The sequence below is a fragment of the Agelaius phoeniceus genome, chromosome 12 (genome assembly GCF_051311805.1).
Source record: "Agelaius phoeniceus isolate bAgePho1 chromosome 12, bAgePho1.hap1, whole genome shotgun sequence".
Taxonomy (NCBI): Eukaryota; Metazoa; Chordata; class Aves; order Passeriformes; family Icteridae; genus Agelaius; species Agelaius phoeniceus.
Window position 1 is genome coordinate 20,789,296 of NC_135276.1, and position 19,610 is coordinate 20,808,905.

General features: G+C 53.2%; 1 protein-coding gene across 6 annotated transcripts in view; it reads left to right on the top strand.

Annotated features, from left to right (window-relative positions):
* Nucleotides 1–18,365, top strand: part of ZC3H18 (zinc finger CCCH-type containing 18) — a 45,592-nt gene extending 27,227 nt beyond the window's left edge. For 4 of the 6 annotated variants that reach the window (XM_077185004.1, XM_077185002.1, XM_054640821.2 and 1 more), the window contains 10 exons: nt 4,359–4,589; nt 5,227–5,352; nt 6,700–6,801; nt 8,960–9,103; nt 10,060–10,212; nt 12,189–12,343; nt 12,857–13,053; nt 14,306–14,402; nt 16,381–16,477; nt 17,683–18,365. In XM_077185004.1, coding sequence (XP_077041119.1) covers nt 4,359–4,589; nt 5,227–5,352; nt 6,700–6,801; nt 8,960–9,103; nt 10,060–10,212; nt 12,189–12,343; nt 12,857–13,053; nt 14,306–14,402; nt 16,381–16,477; nt 17,683–17,881 — 1,501 coding nt within the window. In that variant the 3' untranslated portion in view covers nt 17,882–18,365. The remainder of the gene's footprint in view (nt 1–4,358; nt 4,590–5,226; nt 5,353–6,699; nt 6,802–8,959; nt 9,104–10,059; nt 10,213–12,188; nt 12,344–12,856; nt 13,054–14,305; nt 14,403–16,380; nt 16,478–17,682) is intronic. The other 2 variants (XM_077185003.1, XM_077185005.1) reach the window with 1 other exon arrangement.
* Nucleotides 18,366–19,610: the final 1,245 nt, after the last annotated feature.

Below are 19,610 nucleotides of genomic sequence, written 5' to 3' on the forward strand. Positions count from 1 at the left end.
AATTTATTTTGCAGCACTTACAGGTCCCTCCACAGCTGCCTTGGCACATGGCTCCAGTCATTCCTCGAGTCCACTTCCTCTGGAAAATTCCACTGCAGGAAAAGCGGCGCCGGCGCTGCTGACGCAATCGCGGCTTTCCTGCAGGAGCACAGGGGCTGGGAAATCATCCCTGCACTTTCCTCCTCTGGAGAAAAGGGAGCTGGAAGAGCAGCCCCAAGCCAGGCTGACGTCACTGCTGCCCAGGGGTGATGAGGTTTTGGTTCCCTGGGCCAGGATGGGGAAGGACAGGAAGCCTTTCCCCTGCACGCTCATTTTTCCCTCCAAGATTAGAAATGCTTCGGCAGCATTTGCATAATGCATGAGCACAACTTCAGCTGGGCAGCTGATTTTTTCCCCCCTCTCCAAAGTTTTGCTGGGCTCAGTGACGTTCAGCTGGGTTTTTTTGGGAGGCAGGTTTATTTGGGAGCTGGCTGAGCCATGCTGGGGTGCTGCCAGCTGGAGCTGCCTCTGCTCCTCCTCTCTCTCCCTGCCAAAGCCACGCTCAGCTTCACTTCTCCTCCTGATTGCTGTCATTACATTCCAGCCAAATGGGCATCAGCGTGTTCCTTCTGGAAAAGAAAACTTTTAGTTGTTTTAAGGGTAAAATTGCCTTTGGAAGCTGCTGCCTGAGTGATTCTTGAGGATCTGGGTTGAAATTCAGGTGCTTTTGGTCATTCTTGTCTTGTCTTTTCCTCCCCCTAATTAATTTTTTTAAAACCTTGTGGAAGAGACTTAGGAGTTAATTCTGAAATATTTCAGTTGTTTCCTAAAACTTGGAATTTGGTGAAAAAGATTGGGATGAGCAGGAGAGTTCTTTGCCACTCTCTGCTGAAGTGGGTGAGGTTTGCCAGCAGCCTGGGGAGCTGTGTGAGGGTGAGGATGAGCTCCTGAGCTGATCCCAGGCTCACCAGCCCTGGAATTCTTCCCTCCTCCCCTCCCTTTCACCATGGCAGCTTGATCTCACTGAGGCAGCAGCAAACCACTCTTATTTTTTAATTTCTTGAGTTCAGAAGCTGGGAGCTCCACCAAGCACGGGATCCAGCACAACATCACCTGGCTGTGGGAGTGAAAGTGAGGAGAAATCCTCCCTCCCTCACCTCCCAGCCATGGCACCTGGCCAGGCTGCCACTGGGGTGTTCTCTAGGGACCTTCTCCTGCTCACTTTCCATTCTGCCTCCTGAATTCCACTGGAGGAGATGAATCCAGCAGCACCAGCTCCCAGCTTTAGGTTGAACGAGTTTCTTCGGTGATGCCACAATTTGGAAGCTCTGAGGAAAGGCTTTGAAATTGTCCTGACAGGAGCAGCACCTTCCTCATCTGTAGCATTTAGTGCTGAGTCAAAAAGCCAAGCACACCCCAAAAGGAGACTTTCTGTTGTGGTTTTCCTGGGGAAAAACCTTTCCTCCAGAAAGTGACTTCATCCAGAGGGAATTGCATCAAACCAGGTAATAGGTGCAGGTAAATGATATTTGCTTTCAGAGTCATCCCTGCTCCCAGCTGGCACCCAAGCTCTGGAGCTGTTCCAGCTCCCAGGATGGGCTGTTGGATGTGAGTTTGAGGTGGTTTTAAGGGACAATAAATCCTAGAGGATGCTTTTCTTTCTGAGAACTGGTTCAGGAGGGAGTTGAGCCTGGAGAGGTGAGAGCTTTTGTTAGTTCATGGACTCATGGAATACCCTGCGATGGAAGGGACACACAGGGATCTTCAGCCAATGCCTGGCCGTGCCCAGCACCCTCTGGGGGAAGCACCTTTCCTAATATCCAACCTAAACTTCCCTGACAGAGCTGTTGCTTTCCAGATTTGTCATTCTGGAGAAGCTTCTCCAGAGTTTTTGTCCTGGATAAAGCAGGATGTGTCCCCTACATCTCCCAGAGCTCACAGACTGCAATCCCCTGGGAAGGGACACTGGATCAGGATGTTGGGCATTTTCCATGAGCCACTCTCACATGGTTTTCTCTCCTCCTTTCCTTGCTCTTTATCCTGCAAGGTGTGGAGGCTTTTCCCACTCTTCCTTTCCTTCTTTCTCTGCACTTGGTTGATTTGAGGATATTCCAGAGGTGAAACTGGCAATTCCAAATGGGTTTGTAAACATCTGCTGGAAGGAGCCCTGGAGCCCAGCTTGGACTATTGGATGTTAGCAGGTTATAACATATTCCAAGTGCTGGTGCTCCTCCAAGGTGAAATACTCAGGGAATTGTGACTGTAACTGGGAAAACCTGACCAGAGCACTGCAGGTCCCCTGTGCTGAGTTCAACAGGGTGTGTTGGAGCAGTGCTGGGAGAGGGGAAGGATGGAATGGGGCTGCTGGGGAGTAAAGCTGAGCCATGGCCCTGCCTGGGACTCCCTCCCTGGGCACTCTGTGCGGGATGGAGGATCCAATTCTCTTCTCCTGGAGCTGGAGTGAGATTGCTGGGAGGGATGAACATGAAAGGAGGGGTTTTCCTCTGAATATTCCAAGGGAGTTGTGGGACAAAGAGTAAAATTGCTTTTACATCAGCAGAGATAAGGAAAGAGTCAGATGTTGGATTTTTAGGTCAGCACATCCCAGTCCTGGGCTGGGGATGAGGAAACTCTGCCAGAAAGGAGGAGATGAAACTTCTGTGAGGTGTGAAGTCTTCAAAGGACAGGCTCCTGACCAAGAGCTTTCATTATCCTGGCGTTTGTTGAAGTGTGCCTGGAATTATTAGAAAACCTGGAGGTGGCTTTTTTATCTCAAAAAGGTCGAGGAAGCTGTGTGGGGAGTGGTTGCTTCAGTGGTGTGAGTAATGGGGTGGTACTGGCTGAACCCAGCAGGGAAGGGGCCTTTCCTCCCCCAAATTCCCTGGGAACTCACAGCTTTGAGGAAAGGAATAAATGCATCATTGTCCTGCTAATTTGGTGAGTGCAAGAGGCTTCAGAAGCTTTAATCCCTCACAAACTCTGCCTGAAACCCCAGGGAGAAGGGTAGAAGCAGGTAATTGAGGAGTTGAGTGCAGGTTAGAGAGAGGGCAAGGAAAAATTCCAGGTTAAATCACCCAGAGATAAGAGAGGTAATAAAGTCTCAGCCTCAAGAAACTCATCCTGGAGTACTTAAGGAAGTGTCTGGTGCAGGTGCTGGAAAGTTGGCCCTGAATTATTATCAGAGGGTTGGAGAGGAGAAAGGAAACCTGGAGAACCAAAAAAGGAGAAATGAAAGTAGAGCCCTAAAAAGGGAAGGGAGGAGGTGGAGAGTGAGGCCTGGCTGGGCACCTCATTTGGTGGTGTTTGAATAATCCAGGGATAAACCAGCCTGGTTTATGGCCAGGGTGAGGGAACTGTTCCCTTTGGAAGGGGGAAAGGAGGTCACTGGCTCTTGTTGTGACAGCCCAGGGGTGTCCTGGTGATGGGAACATCAGAGGGATCCAGGCTTGGTGCTGGCTGGCCTTGCTCCAGCTCTGGGCTGCTCCAGGCAGGACCAGGTTCCCCATTGCCTTCCCTCTTGCTCGTGTCCAGCCCTTGGAGGCCAAGAGCTGGGCCTGGAGTCAGCCAGGAGGTCACGGAGTGCTCAGTGGGACACAGGAGTTCCCAGAAGGGCTTTACAGAGCACCTTTGTCAGTGGTTCACAAACTGAGAGCTCTTCCACCCCTTTACCACCCCAAAATGCTGCTGGAATCCCACAGGGGAGATCAGGAGCTGTAGGCAATTGGTCTAAGGCATGAATTTGGGGATTTTTCCATGGCCATTTAGGTTTATTTATACATTTTATTATAATATATGAGTATTAATTAATAATTAATATATCATTTATTATTATATTATAATAGTGCCGATATACATATTGATAATATATTAATATGGTATCTTAATATTATTATATAATATATTAATATGTTATTACTATTATATTATAGTCTAGTATATGATAGTATATTATGGTATATTTTATTATAGTATGTTATATTAATTATAAATATATATGTATATATTTATATTATATACTTATATAATTATAGATATTATATACTTATATATACTATATATATTATACTTATATATAGTATATAATTATATACTATAATTATTGTACAGTTATATTATATTATAGTATGTTACAGTATAGTATGTTATTAAGTTATGTTATATTGTTATACTATAGTATAATAGTACATTATAGTATATTTTATTAATTTTAATTATTATACAGTTATATTATAGTATAGTATGTTATTATATTACATATTATAATATATTATGTTATGTTATGTTACATTATATTATTTATAATCATTATTCTACTATTACACAATACCATGTCTGCCTATTGTCCCCTGTCCCTGTTCCCCTCCCTTTCTAACCCCCAGCCCAGCTGCTGACGTGTCCCTGTTCCGCAGCCGGCAGCCCGAGGTCCCCAAGAAGGACAAGGAGTCCCTGGCGCTGGGCACTGCCCCGTCCAAGCGTGCAGACGAGTGGAAGGACCCGTGGCGCCGGTCCAAGTCCCCCAAGAAGAAGCTGGGAGTGTCCGTGTCCCCCAGCCGCGCCCGCCGGCGCCGCCGCGCCTCGGCCTCCTCTGCCTCTGCCTCGGGCTCCTCCAGGTGAGCCGGGGCTGGGACTGCGTGCTGGGCACCTGCTGGGCTGCCCTGGGCTGTGTGCTGTGGGTGCTGGGCTCTGGGCTGTGTGCTGTGGGTGCTGAGCTCTGGGCTGTGTGCTGTGGGTGCTGAGCTCTGGGCTGTGTGCTATGGGTGCTGAGCTCTCTGCTCTGGGCTCTGGGCTGTGTGCTGTGGGTGCTGAGCTCTGGGCTGTGTGCTATGGGTGCTGAGCTCTGGCCTGTGTGCTATGGGTGCTGAGCTCTGGGCTGTGTGCTGTGGGTGCTGAGCTCTGGGCAGTGTGCTACGGGTGCTGAGCTCTGGGCTGTGTGCTGTGGGTGCTGAGCTCTGGGCTGTGTGCTGTGGGTGCTGAGCTCTGGGCTGTGTGCTACGGGTGCTGAGCTCTGGGCTGTGTGCTGTGGGTGCTGAGCTCTCTGCACTGAGCACTGACAGTTCCCCAAGGAGAAGGCTGGTGGGATTTGGAGCAGAACATCTTTGGAAACAAAACCTTGGGGGCTTCTCAGGGAGCTCTGAATTTTAATATTTCTTTTCAGGAAGCTCTGAATTGTAATATTTCTTCTCAGGAAGCTCTGAATTGTAATATTTCTCTTGTAGGAAACTCTGAATTGTAATATTTCTCTTGCAGGTCCTCTTCTCGCTCATCCACCTACTCGGGGTCCGGCTCCTCCCGCTCGCGCTCCAGGTCCTCCTCCTACAGCTCCTACTCCAGTCGCTCCTCCAGGCACAGCTCTTTCTCAGGCAGCAGGTCCAGGTAGTGCTCCTGGGACTGGGAACCAGTGGTGGGATGCTTTCCAGATGCTTCCTGACAGTTCCTTTTTGCTCTGTTAAGATGAGCCACTCCAAGGCCTTGGCTGAGCGAGGGCGGCTGTGGTTGTTGGCTGAGGGAGATCTGTCAGCCACCCCCTCCTCTCCCCAGTGCTCCCACCCACAGGTGCAGTGCTGTTGTGGCTGGGCTCTTTCCCATGCCTGTGGTGGATTAACATTCCCATCATTTGCATTTTCTGATTGGAAGAAGTTCAGCAGCATCTCTGTTCTGTGGAGCTGGGATTTCTATTTCAAGAGGCAAATCCCATTTCTTTATTAAAGCAGTTGTGTCTTGTGATAGTCCTGACACTTCAAAGTAGCAATCCAGTGTCCCATGCTGATTAAGATTTATTCCTCTGCTACTTCCTTGCCCCTGCAGACAGTTTCCCAAGTCTGGAATATCCATAGTAGGAGAACTGGCTCCTCAGATAGGAGCTGAAGCCACACAGGTGCCCAGAGCAGGTCCCACAGGTGATGGCACAACACACTCTGTCACTTCTGGGACTGCTTTCTCCTAGGAAAAGCTCAGCTGGGAGCTGATTCCACCTGGGAAGCAGAATGAGCTTCCCCATCCATCCATGCTCCAGGCAGGACAGTGCCAGTGTGGGTGACACCCTTGGCTGCCTCTCCCTGCGGTGACAGAGTGAGCAACACCCTGTGCCCAGCTGTCCCCAGAGGAGCTGTCACACAGGACTCAGGCTGCTGAGGCACTGGGGTGCAACCAAGGCACTTCCAGTCTTGGCACTGGGGTGAATCACCCCAAGAGCAGCACGTGGTGTGTGCTCAGGGGCTCAGGAAACAGCTCCTGCCCTTGATTGTCACCTTTGGGATGCTCCACTTAATGCTTTTTCTTGGGTTCCAGAAATTACAGATCAGGTTTAGGGGAATTTTTTGTCTTTCTCTCAAGTTTCTTTTGGTTTTTTTGCTGTTTAAAGGATGAACTGCTCTAGGAATTACAGGACAAAAAGTGATGAACATACAACTGAAAATCCTGGTTATTTTCTTATGTAATCTCCCTGAGGAGAGAATAGAGAGGATGGAGACAGCCTCAGGTATTGCTGTGGAATACCTGCACTGCCTCTCTTCTAGCTGATCTTATTTTTCCTTCTGTTTCCTACTTTCCCACTGTCTGGTGACAGGAGTTAAGTTTTGATGCACAGAGTCCAAATATAAAGCCAGGAGAAGCTCAGGAAGGTTCCTGGAGAGGGGGCAGTGGTGGCTGAATGCCCTGAGAGCCAGGAACAGCTCCTGCAGTCCCAGAGCCTGAGCTGAGTGATGTCTCCTTCCTTTCCAGGTCAAGGTCCTTCTCATCTTCTCCCTCTCCTTCTCCAACACCATCTCCTCACAAGCCACTGGCCAAGGCTAAAGGGGAATTATTGCCACCTCCTGGGAAAGGGTAAGCACCCAAATTCCTCTGGGTGAGAGTCCAGACAAGCCCTTCTGCTCTTGAGGGGCCTTAAGGAAGGAATGCAGGATTAGATGGAATATTGGGGAGGAATTGTTGCTGTCAGAGTGGGGAGGCCCTGGATCCCTGGAAGTGTCCAAGGCTGGATGGGACTTGGAGCAGCCTGGGCTAGTGGAAGGTGTCCCATGGCAGGGAGTGGAACAGGATCTTTGAGGTCCCTTCCCATCCAAACCAGATCTTAAAACTCACTGAGTTTAAAAGAGAAATAAAAGATGTAAAATACAGCCTTTATTGAAGAGTTTTTAGCTTGGCAAATTTAATAAAATAATAACACTTATACTTATTAAATCCAAGTTAAACTGTACAAGTATCTTTAAATATCCTTACCTATGTAGAAGTGTTTAAACACTTGATTTACTGCTGAAACATTCTCTGTGCAGATATATTTGTATAATCTAAATGTACATAATAGGAGCTATAAAAAAGTTTAAATTCCTTCCTCTTCTGTGGCTTTGGTTAATCCACAGCCTCAGAATAAAGAAATGGTTCAACCTCATCAACTTTTCACACAGGAGACAGATGAAAACAGGGCTGGAGCTCTCTGCAGCTGGGTTTGGCACCTTCTGGCAGCCCTGCTGCTCTTTTAAATTCCTGAAATTGCTATTTCACAAACGCTGCAGTGGCAAATTACGGGGACGTTGGAGGGTGACACAACACCATAGTGATGTCACCTCTTCCCAGCTGACCTGCAAATAAATGACACCATGGGAATCCCCCTGAATTCTCCAGAATTTAGGACAATCCCCTTTGCCACAATTCTTGTCCCTTGTTATCCTGCCTTTTGGGGTTTTTCCCCCTCCACTTGGGGCTCAGCCCTCCCTGGCCCTCTGCTCCCTCCCAGTGCTCCTGGCAGTGCTGGTTTGGTGACACCAGGGCAGCCTGTCCCAGCACAGGGATTATTGTCACTGGCTCACCAAGTGCCATGGGCTTAGTCCTGTGTTCTGAGGGGATAAATGCAGATATTGAGCACAGCAGGAGGAGGAATTGCCAGTGTGTGAGTGCAGGCAGCACCTCCTCCCCAGTTAATGGATGTGGAATCAGTGCTGGGATGCTCCAGGGCCTGAGGGGGCTGTGGGCAAGGGATGGAGGGACAGGACACAGGGAATGGCTTCCCTCTGCCAGAGGGCAGGGATGGATGGGATATCAGGGAGAAATCCTTCCCTGGCAGGGTGGGCAGGCCCTGGCACAGGTGCCCAGAGCAGCTGGAGCTGCCCCTGGATCCCTGGCAGTGCCCAAGGCCAGGCTGGACACTGGGGTTTGGAGCAGCCTGGGACAGTGGAAGGTGTCCCTGCCATGGCAGGGGGTGGAATATGATCTTAAAGGTGTTTCCAGCCCAGAGCATTCCAGGATCATACTTGGAGCAGTGTCCAGCTGCCAGAGCAGAGGTTGGAGTGCTCTGAGCCCTGAGGAGCCAGAGCCATTCCCATCTCCTGCACTCGGTGGTGGGTAACACTTTGGTGGTGCTCCCATCAGTTTTCCCCAGGGAACAGAAGCCAAGGGACAGATCCAGGCACACACAGGCTGTTTTGCACCCTCCTGATCTGTGTGCTGGAGTTAAAAAGAGAATTTTTGCATTAACTGTGCACATTTCATTCCGAAGCCTGACTGGCAGATTTTTAGCAGGTGTAAGTGTCTGGGATAAAAATGATGGAATTAAATGGATGAGAAACAACATTTCCACCCAGTCTGCTTCAGGAGTTAATTTACAAGTCAAATATCTCCAGAATTGGCTGTTGTACAGTAATTTGTCTCTGAAAAGATGAATTGATTGAGCATATGGGGAACAAATCCCTTTAGGGAAATCCATGGTGTTTGTGTTTTGGTGAAGCAGCCAAGTGTTTGTAGCTTTAGGAATCACATCAGGGCCAGGTTGGATGGGGTTTGGAGTAAACTGGGATAGTGGAAGGTGTCCCATGAAATAGAGTGGAGTGGGATGATTTTTAAGGTCCCTTCCAGCCCAAACCATTCCAGGATTCTGTAATCTCTAAAATATTAAACAACAACAAACCAGAGCACATAATTTCTGAGGACATCAGTGCTCTGTGCCCACCCCCTGGGATCACACACGTGAAAATTGTCATTTTTCCAGGGAGAAATCTGTGAAGAAACTCACTGCCCTCCCAGTCCCTCAGCCACTCACAAAAATTACAGCAGCAGCCCCGGAGGCAGCCAAGGCAGGGGATAATCGGGAAGCCAGGAGGAAGGAACGTCAGACAAGGACTCCACCCAGGAGGTGAGAGATAGAGGGGGTGGAGTGAGCCTTGATTTCATGGCAGATCCAGCAAATCCCAGCTTTCTGTCTCCTGGAAGATCCAGCAAATCCCAGAGTGCCGCTGCTCAGGGAGAAATCCATCTCTGGGGCAGGGGGAGAAGGGGAAGAGAGCTGGGCTGGGATGGTCCTGATTTACCTTGAGTGGCTCCTGCCCGTGGAGGCTGGGGGGAGGATGGAGTGGGTGGAATACAGGAAATGTGGCAAAATCAGGGTGGGAGTGGGGAAAAAGGCATTTTTGAGAGCTGCTGTTTGTGGAGGTGGCAGAGTGGGGAAAAAGGAAGGTGGGATGTCACAGAGATGTGACATGATGGAGGGTCAGCAGCTGACCCACACTGACCACAAGGATATCCCCACCACACAACATCATTCCCAGGATTGTTCCCCACCACACAACATCACTCCCAGGGATATCCCCACCACAGAACATCATTCCCAGGATTGTTCCCCACCACACAACATCATTCCCAGAGATATTCCCACCACACAACATCATTCCCAGGGATATCCCCACCACACAACATCATTCCCAGGGATATCCCCACCACACAACATCATTCCCAGGGATATTCCCACCACACAACATCATTCCCAGGATTGTTCCCCACCACACAACATCATTCCCAGGGATATCCCCACCACACAACATCATTCCCAGGGATATTCCCACCACACAACATCATTCCGAGGGATATTCCCCACCACAGAACATCATTCCCAGGGATATTCCCACCACACAACATCATTCCCAGCACACAGACTGGGAGAAGTGGTGCAAGGGGCCGATGGCCCCTCAGGGAGGGCTGGGTGTCAGTCAGGGGGTGCTGAGCAAATCTCTGCTTTTCTCTTGGGGTTTTCCTCCCCTCTCTGCCTTTGCCATTACAATTCTCATGGTGGGAGGGGGGTTTGCTGCCTTGCAGGAGGACCATCAGTGGCAGCATCAGTGGCAGTGCCAGCAGCTACAGCGGCTCCAGCTCCCGATCGAGGTCCTTGTCCCGGTCTCTCTCCAGATCTCATTCCAGATCATCCTCTGCCTCAGTCTCCCACTCTCCCTCTGGCTCAAGGAAATCCAGGTACAGCCTGAGCCTTTGTGACCTTTATTTAACAGCAGAGACTGTGGCTGTTGGTCACAGGTTTGGTTTCTTGCAGTGGAAGCTCTCTGTAGCTCCAGCAGCACCAGCTGCGGGTGCCTGGGGGGTGGGACAAGGTTGGGTTTGTGTCACAGATCCCAAGTCCTGAATTGTGGTGGGAATACAGTGTTGGAGAGGGCATGGAGTGATAGAACAAGATATAATGGCCTTAAACTGATAGAAGGGATATTTCAGTGGGATATTTGGGAAAAATGCTTCCCTGTGAGGGTGGGGAAGCACTGGCTCAGGGTGCCCAGAGAAGCTGTGGCTGCCCCATCCCTGCAAGTGTCCAAGGCCAATTTGGGCAGGACTTGGAGCAACCTGCTCTTTTGGGAGGTGTTGGGGTTGGAGCTGGGTGATCTTTAAGGTCCCTTGCAGCCCAAACTATTCCATGATTCCCTGATATTTCCCTTGTGGTTTATTCAAGGAAATAATCCTGTCATGTGTGTCCAAGTACCCATTTAAGCTAAATGGTGACCAGAACAACTCCTTCTGGCCAGGGTGATCCCACATCCTAATTAAACTCCAAATGAACAGTTTCAGGCTATGGAGCTTGGCTCTCCTGAGCCTCTCCTACCTCTGGTTCCTGTCCTTAGGGGAGATGCTTGGCCTGTCAAGAGAGGTAGGTCAGAAAATCCCTAAAAGGCCCAGCTAATGATATTTTCCCTTTGCTGGCAAAGTCGCAGGTCCAGTTCCTTTTGTGTTTAGCCCCAAGTGAACAGTTCCAAGTCTCTTGGTCTGTGGGATGTGTAAACAACAAACTCCTTCCAGCAAGGAAAAACAAACCACTCTCGAGTCATTCCTTTGGGTTTTTTCATCTCCTCACACAGAGGATTCCCTGAATCCTCACAGGCAGAGCCTTGAAACCCAACACTTCCCTGGCACACGGGTGTAAGAGTAGTCCTGTGGTGTAAAACCAGTGGCTGGAGCAGGATTTGGCTCTGAGCACTGCAAATTCCCATCAGTGAACTCTGTGGAACTCCGGGGTTCAACGTCCGCGTTATTTTACAGAAATCCCGCCTTGTTTACTCCGCGCTTGTCACGTTCATCAGCTCAGCCTGGGGTGTTGCAAGAGCTTCAGAGAGCACCAGGGCATGGATGGGAAATGGGAGCACACTGGGGCTGCCTGTGCTGCTCCTGTGGGAAGGGGGAACCGTGGCAGATGCACTGTGTGCCCACACCAGGCCAGCCTGGTGGCCTGGAGGAGTTCCTGGCTCATCCTGGCACCGTTGGAACAACCCATGAGACCTCTCAGAACTCAGCTCCTGGTGCCAGGGGGCAGAGGCTGCAGAGGGTTGGTCTGTGCTGGAGCTGCCACAGTCCCTTCAGTCATCCCAATGCAGCTTCCAGGCAGGGAGCCTGGGCCTTGCTGGCAGAGCAGGGCGGTGTGGCCTGTGGAACAGGCTGGAGAGGCTGCCTGAATATTCATGGAGTGGGATGGTTTGGCTTGGAGAGGAGCTTAAAGCTCATCCAGTCCAACTCTCTGCCACCTTCCACTAGACTATATTGTTCCAACCCTGTCCAGCTTGGCTTAAACACTTCCTGGGATAGGCCCTGCTGGGAGATTTCCATCTTGGAGGTATCAGTCGTGACAGTGGATGTGTGCCAGCAGCAGAAACCCTGCCAGGGAACCCTTGCCCTGAGCTGTAACACTGACCTGGATGTGCCAGTGCACTCCCTGCTTTCACTCCCTGTTTTCCTGGGCAAACAGTGACCTGTTTACTCATTGCCTTAATCCTGGCTATAAATAATCATTACTTTCTAGGCCTGCACCCCACAGCTTTGAGATTTTTCATACCAGCAGCGCCCCAGGACACACGGCCTTTGTGCATCATTCCCTGCCGAGCTTCCCAACATCCAGGGAAATGCAGAACGGCCTCGTTGCCTTCCTGGGTGTGCTGAGCTGTTGCTCTTGGCAGGTCCCTGAGCGTGAGCAGCGTCTCCTCCGTGTCCAGTGCCTCGTCCAGCAGCAGCTCCGTGCGCAGCGCCGACTCCGAGGACATGTACGCGGACCTGGCCAGCCCCGTGTCCTCGGCCAGCTCCCGCTCCCCCACCCCGGCCCAGCAGAAGAAAGGTACAGCTCCTGCTCTGCTGGGGTGCATCCCTCTGGGGAGGCTTTGGAGAGGAAGGGAGGAGCAGGGATCCTTCCCTGGGAATGCTGTGGGCTCGGGGAAAATCCTTGAGCAGAGGTCCTGTGGAGAGGGCAGGCTCCTGTGGAGCAAATTTGCATCCACATCCTTCCATCCCTGTGCCTCTGGTTGTCTCATCCCTTTTCCTGCCTGGCAGTTCTGCCTCTCCTTCACCCTTGGAAGGTGATGTAAATCTGGACAGCTCCAGTATCACTTTGCTCTTCCTCTGCTCCTTCCAGACCATGGCAGAGTCTGTGGCAAAAGCTTTTTGTTCTTTGTCTTTTCTGTTGCTCTCTGTGGAAATGCTGGTTTCCTGAATCCCTTAACCTCGTGTCCATGAGCTGAGATAACTGCTGTGGGCTTTTTCCATCCCTGGAGCAGCATCCTCTTGTCCAAAAGGGGAGGCAGGCAACAGGAATCATTCCCAAGTCACCACCTGTGCTCTCTGCTTTCAACAGGAAAGTCAAAAAAGGAAGACAGTGCTAAAGAGGAGAAGAGGAAACGAGATGTGCCCGCTCAGCTCCTGAAATCAGCCAAGCCCACCCCGGGAAGCAAATCCCAGCAGCTGCCCCAGGGCCAGCAGCCCTCGGCCCCCCAGGCGCAGCAGGGCAGCTTCAGCGGGCACAAGGAGATCAAACTGACGCTCCTGAACAAGGTGGGAATGAGTCCCTGGGGGCTGGCATTCCCTGCTGGGTTTTTACTGTTTAAGGCAGTTTTCAACCCAAGGCTTCCTCCTGTCTCCAACCTCTTTTCTTCCACTTGCTCCTGGAGCCATGTGTTAGATGTGCCATTCCTGGGGGCCAGAGGGGATGGATCCTGCAGGAGGGAGGGGATGGATCCCAGCAGGAAGGAGGGGATGGATCCTGCAGGAGGGAGGGGATGGATCCTGCAGGAGAGAGGGGATGGATCCTGCAGGAGGGAGGGGGTGGATCCTGCAGGAGAGAGGGGATGGATCCCAGTGAGAGGCAGGGGATGGATCCCAGTGAGAGGGAGGGGGATGGATCCCAGCTCCAGGCTCAGCACTGTTGGGATGAGCTCAGCCAGGAAGGTCTGGGGCTGGCTTGGAGGGCAGCACACAGAACCAGTCTGGCAGCACACACCCTGTGCTGGCTTCACTTTGGGGCTGTGTTGGCGGCTTCCCTGGGGCACATTCCTGCTGCAGCTTCCAGGCTCTTCCCCGCTTGCTCGAAGGTCCCGGGGCCTTTTCCCTGGGAGATGCTCTGGGAGCTCTTCCTGTGCCAGCCCAGAGCAGGCTGGGAACAGAGTGCAGGGGGAGAAGGTGCAGCCCAGCTCCTGGGGTGCCCCTCTGGCTGTTGCCCTCCCCTCTGATCCCAGTGCCCTGCTCAGAGCCATGGGCACAGGTCCCAGCCCGTGTGGGGGAGTTGTTCCTCGCGGGGTTTGCTGCTGGGGCAGGGTGTTGGCCCCATCACGTGGGCAGGTTCCTGGTTTTGATATTTTGCTCTGCCAGCCCAAATTCCCCGGCGCAGTCTGAGGCTGCAGATTTCTCTACTTCCCTGTGCTCTGACGTGAGGAGCCTTTATCAGAGGCAGGAAGCTGCTCCAGAGGGAGGGAGGAGTGTGCAGTGACACATGACAGCCTGGAAAAGGCACGGCTCCTCATGCCTCCCTCACATCTGCTATCCTTGGTGCTGCTGGGGAAAAAACCATCCCAAAAAGCTGCTGTTTTCCTGTTCCTGTTCTGAAATTATTACAGCCTTAATCCCAGCGCAGGGGGGTGTTGCTGTTGGCTCCTGGTGGTTGGGAATTAGGTGGATTCAGGGATGGCTGGGACTGGTGTGTGCAGAGTTTATTGGGAAAGGTGTTTGCAGGAGCCAGGGAATGGCTGTGCCTGTTTCCCTGTGCAGAGGGAAGTGGCTGCTCAGCTCCATTGTTTTAATTCCACTGCAGGCAGCTGACAAAGGAAGCAGGAAGAGATACGAGCCAGCAGACAAAGAGAGGCCGACCTCTCCTCCAGCCAAACGGGCCAACCTGTCACCTGACAGAGGTGAGGCATCCTCCAGCAGCTGGAAAGATCCACTGCAGTCATCCCAAAACCTCAGAGTGGGATTGCCACCAGATAAAGGGGGGCATTGACCATCCTGCTGCAAAAACACAGCAGAGCTGAGGCCCTGGGCAGGCCAGAGCCAGCCTGGCCACACTAACTCCACTGTAAATCCTGACCAAAAAACAGCCCCTTGGCTTTGAAGACTCTGAGTTCTCACCTCCACATCCACCCCAGGGCCTCCTGCTCACTCTTGCTGGCCTTGGATGTGGCTGTGGAAATCAGGTTTAGGTTGGAAATGAGGAGATTTTTTTTTCCCAGAAAGGAACAGACTGTCAGGAGGAAGTCCCCATCCCTGGAAGTGTTCCATAAATGTGTGGATATGGCACTGGGGACAGGGTTAGTGGTGACCTTGGTGGTGCTGGGCTGAAGGTTGGGCTGGATTATCCTGAAAATCACTTCCAAATCCCAGCCACTCCAGGACTGTGAGTCACAGGAGTTTCCTTTGGTGCATCCCGGAGTTTTCCAGGGGGAGCTGTCCCTGCCAGCCAGGCTGGTGCTTCGAAAGGCTGGGCTGGAGAGAGGGAGGGAGAGAGGGATGCAATCAATCCCTGCCTGCATCAGCCAGCCTGGGACAGGAGCTGATTGCCCCACCTCTGGGTGACACAACCCGCTCTGCCCTGGATGTTTAGAAAGACCTGGGCTTTCCAAGGGTTCTCCTGGGCCTCAATCCTGCCCAGCAGCAGGAACAGCTCGGGAAAGAGAGCTGGCAGGCACAGACAGGGCCCTCGGTGCCACCCTGCAGCCTTGGCTGTGGCTGCCAAGAGGCACAGGGGGTGGGGGGAGTTGGCAGCCAGAGGTGGCTGCGGGTGACGTCGGCGCTGCCACGTGATGTTGTTTTCCCTGGTGGCTCAGCTGTAGGTGGATCTTGTTGACTCTGGGTGCCAGCCAGCACAAGGTCTGTGTAATTACCTGCAACATTCACCTCCTGCAAGGGCAGCCTGCAAGGGACTGCCCCAGGTTGAAGTTCACTGGGGTCTGGTTCACACACGAGTGACAGGGCCAGGCCAGGACGTGTTCTGGAGAGGCACTGGTGCCATCCTCTGCTTTTTGTTAAAAAGCAATTTTTGCGCTGCAGCACGGATTAATTTGGGCTGCAAGGGACCAAAGACCAGGGACACCTTCCACTACCCCAGGTTGCTCTGAGCCCCATCCAGCCTGGCCTTGGACACTTCCAGGGATGGGGAGTCCCAGCCACGGAGCCCCAAATCCCAAAGGTGCCCTTGGCTGAGTTGGGACTGAGCCCTTGGCATCTCAGCACCAGACTGCTCAGTGCTGGTGGCTGACTGTGTCACCTGCTCTGTGACCTGAGGCTGTCCCAGTGTCCATCCCCAGGAGCAGAGGGATGCCCTGGCACACACAGGGGCTGCTGCCATGGGGGACTGGGCACCTTTGCTGCCTGAGCTCAGAGCAGGGCAGCAGCTCCACAGGCTGCCTTGCAGGAGGAATTCCCTCTCTGTTCCTGGGGTAACCCAGCTGCTCCCCAGCATCCCTGAGTGCCCAGGGCAGCTCTGTTGGGGCAGGGCCTGGCAGCTGAGCCGTGCTGCACAAACACGGGGGTGCTGCTGGCTCCGAAAGCAGCAGAGCTGCCCTCACCTGTCACTGCTGGAGCCACTACACCCTGTGACCCGCCAGGGCAGAGCCAGCAGCTCTGCAGGCACAAGAAGCCATGGAAGAGCCTCACTCCAGCAGCTGGAGGGTGAGGAAGGGCTGGTGGAAGGTGGTGTGTACAGGTGACTGCAGCGCACAGCCCTGCCAGAGGTGCAGGGGCCACACAGTGAGGCTTTTCCAGCTGCTGCTGGACTTGGCATTGGTTTTGGCATCTTTTTCGGCACGATGTGGTCAGTCAGTGCAGGCAGGGGGTGGCCTGGCCTTGGTGCCAAGCAGGAAAATGAAGGAATGTCCTTGTGCTCTCCCCCAGGCTCTCGCGATAGGAAGGCGACCGGGAGACTCTCGTCCCCCAAACAGGAGCGGCAGCGGGGCCAGAACCCAAAACCTTCCCCTGCACAGGCAGACAGGTGAGTGCTGCTGCTTCTGCTGGGCCCCACAGCCCTGCAGGGCTGTCCCAGGCTGTCCCAGGCTGTCCCAGGCTGTCCCAGGCCAGCAGCTGCAGTTGCCATGGGGCGCAGCGCCAGGAAGGACGCGGAGCTGCCTGGGCTGGTGCCAGGGGTGCCAGGGCTTGTGCGGAGCCTCCAGCTGGGCCATTCCAGCTGGGAGAAGAGCAGGAGCACCAGGAGCCAAGTGGGTCAGGAGTGAGCTCAGCCAGTGCCTCTGCAGCTCATTAAAACAGTGTAAAAGAGCACCAGAGTGCAACCCCTTGCCCCTGGCCAGCTCCTCCTGGCACCTGGTGCCTCATTCCCCTTTTCCCAGCCTGGCACACCCTCAGCTGCCCCCCTTGCTGCTGTGGCTGTGTCCCCTGCATGGGACAGAGCAGTGACAGCCCTGGCTTTGCACCTTCCATGCAGCTCAGCCAAATTCCTGGCAGGCTGTGCCTGCTGCAGTGCTGGGAATGTCCCAGTGCAGTGTTGGATGTGTGGCTCAGGGGGCTCAAGGGTCCTCTCCAAGGATCTCTGGGGCAACATCACAGGGAAGGGGCTGAAGGATTTGGGATTGAGGGGATGTTCCAGGGCTGCTCTCCCCTGTGGGTGTCACAGGGAGCTGCTCACTGCAGCCACGAGCTGGCACTGAGTTTAATCCTGGGAATTTGGGAATCCCCATGTAATAATCTGGTTTTTTACTGTTTAGGCCAGTTTTCAACCCAAGGTTTCCTCCTGTCTCCAACCTCTTTTCTCCCACCTGCTCCTGGAGCCATGTGTTAGATGTGGCTCTTCCTGCTATTTTAGTTCAGCTCAGAAACTAGGGAGAAATCCTTCCCTGTGAAGGTGGGGAAGCCCTGGCACTGGATGCCCAGAGAAGCTGGGGCTGCCCCTGGATCCCTGGCAGTGCCCAAGGCCAGGCTGGAGCCACCTGAGCTAATGAAAGGTGTCCCTGCCTATGGAAAGAGATTAAATTTATGTGGGTAAGGACCTTAGAAACCAATGGGGCCAGTGGGGCTCAGTGCAGTTTTCATCTCTGAAAGAGATGAAATTTATGTGAGAAAGGACCTTAAAAACTCTGATTTTAGTGTGGCCAGCAGGGCTCAGTGCACAATCCCCTCTCGGATTCCCTCCGAGCCTTTGGGACATTCCCAGCTCCTCTCACTGCCCCTCCTCTGTCCCTGCAGGAAACGCCAGCTGTCCCCTCAGTCCAAGAGCTCCAGCAAAGTCACCAGCGTGCCGGGCAAGGGCTCGGAGCCGGGCCCTGGGGCTGCCAAGGGCAGCAAATCCAGCACCCTGTCCCGCAGGGAGGAGCTCCTGAAGCAGCTCAAGGCCGTGGAGGACGCCATCGCCCGCAAACGGGCCAAGATCCCGGGCAAAGTATAGTGGGCTGTGCCCCCAGTGACTGCTGAGGTTTTTATAAAGAGAGGCAGAAGCGGCCGCTTTGGGATTTTGCAGTTCCTCGTCTTCGTTTTGGCCGCGCGGTTCTTTTTAAAAAAATAAAACAAAAAAACAAACGTAAAACCCACACACACACACACATGCACCACACACACATACAACACACACACACACAAAACAAAGAAATTAAGGAAGTTTTTGCCCGACGAGCGGCTCCGGGAGGGCTCCGGGGCCCTGTAAATTGTGCACAGAGGACTCCAGCCCCGCGGGTGCTCCCAGCTCTCCTGTGTCCCCTCTCCTCTTTGCTAGCCTCCAGTTGTATTCTCCTAGTTAGCCCTGCTGTGTGTTGAGTGTCTTCAGCAATGCAGTTCTAGTCCCGTGTGCCGAGAGAGCCGAAAACTGCTGTGAACTGCTGGCAGCACCCCTCCTCCCCCAGGAAAAATATAAATATATCTATTCCTGCCTCCGCCCCTCGGGAGAGCCCTGTCGTTTCTTTGGAGCAGGGGATCGGTTCAGTTGATTTCCCAGGAGCCCTGCAGGTGTTGTGGGTGTCCGTCTGCCAGGAGGGTCCTTCTTCCTTTGGTTTTTCCTTTTTTTTTTTTTTTTTTTTTGTTTTGTTTTCTTTTTTTTTTTCTTTTTTTTCTTTTTTTTTCTTTTTTTTTTTTTTTTTTTTTGGAGGGATCTCCCTGAAATAAAATATTTTGATAACCAATTTTACCGTTTCCTGCTTTTCTCTGCCTCTCCCTTACCTTGGTGGGGGGGGGGGGGGGCGTCTGTACCCCTCATTTTGGGGTTTTTTGGGTCATGAGCAGCTCCGTGGAGCTGGAAAAGCTGCTCTGTTTCCTGGGGCAGTAGATGGTCTCATGCCCACTGTGAAGCCAGTATATTACTGGTGTGTAACTGGGGGATTCTGCAGCTTCTGCCCTGCCTGGCATCACTGGGGGGGTCTCTAATAAATCCCCCTAATCTAGGGAGCCGTGTTTGGGGGCCCTGAGGATTCCCCAGGCTCCTTGTTCCCAGTATGGAACCAGTACCCTACTGGTGTGAAGCGTTAGTGGGGGGCATCACCTGGGGTACCTCTGCCAGACCCCTCTCATTCAGAGAACAATTTTTGGGGTCCCTGGGATTTCCCACCCCCTGGAATTTCCCATCCCTTTGGGATTTCCCATCCTCCAGCCCTGCTCCTTGCTCCCAGCACGAAACCAGCATCCCGCTGGTGCTGCTGGAGGCCAGCCCATCGGGCCATCCTGGAGGGCCGACGGCAGCCCTCGAGCCCTTCCCAGCGTTGCTTAATTTGGGATTTCTGCCCGGGAATGCCATGGTGATCTCACGGTGCCGGTGACGCAACAGGGCACGGCCTGGGGGATGCCCGTCCCGTCCCGGTGTCACCGGGACACCCCTGCCCGCCTCCCTGCCCAAATTCTGGAGCTCGGAGGCGCCCGCGCTCCCGGCTGGCACACGTGGAGTGCAGAAGGAAGTGCCGGCCCTGTGCGGGGAGGAGGAAGGAACCTGGAGCTGGAGTTTCCAGGTGTGTGCACATCACCTGCCCGGCCCTATAAAAAGGCGGCGGCGGCGGCGGCGCTGCCACTCGGCCGCCTCATCCCTGGGGCTGCGCTTCCCAAGGGTCCCCCCGGACCTTGCCGTGTTCCCTTCCCCAAATCCGGCCGTGTTCCCTGCTCCCCCCCGCCCCGTGCCCCCCAAATTTTGGCGTGGT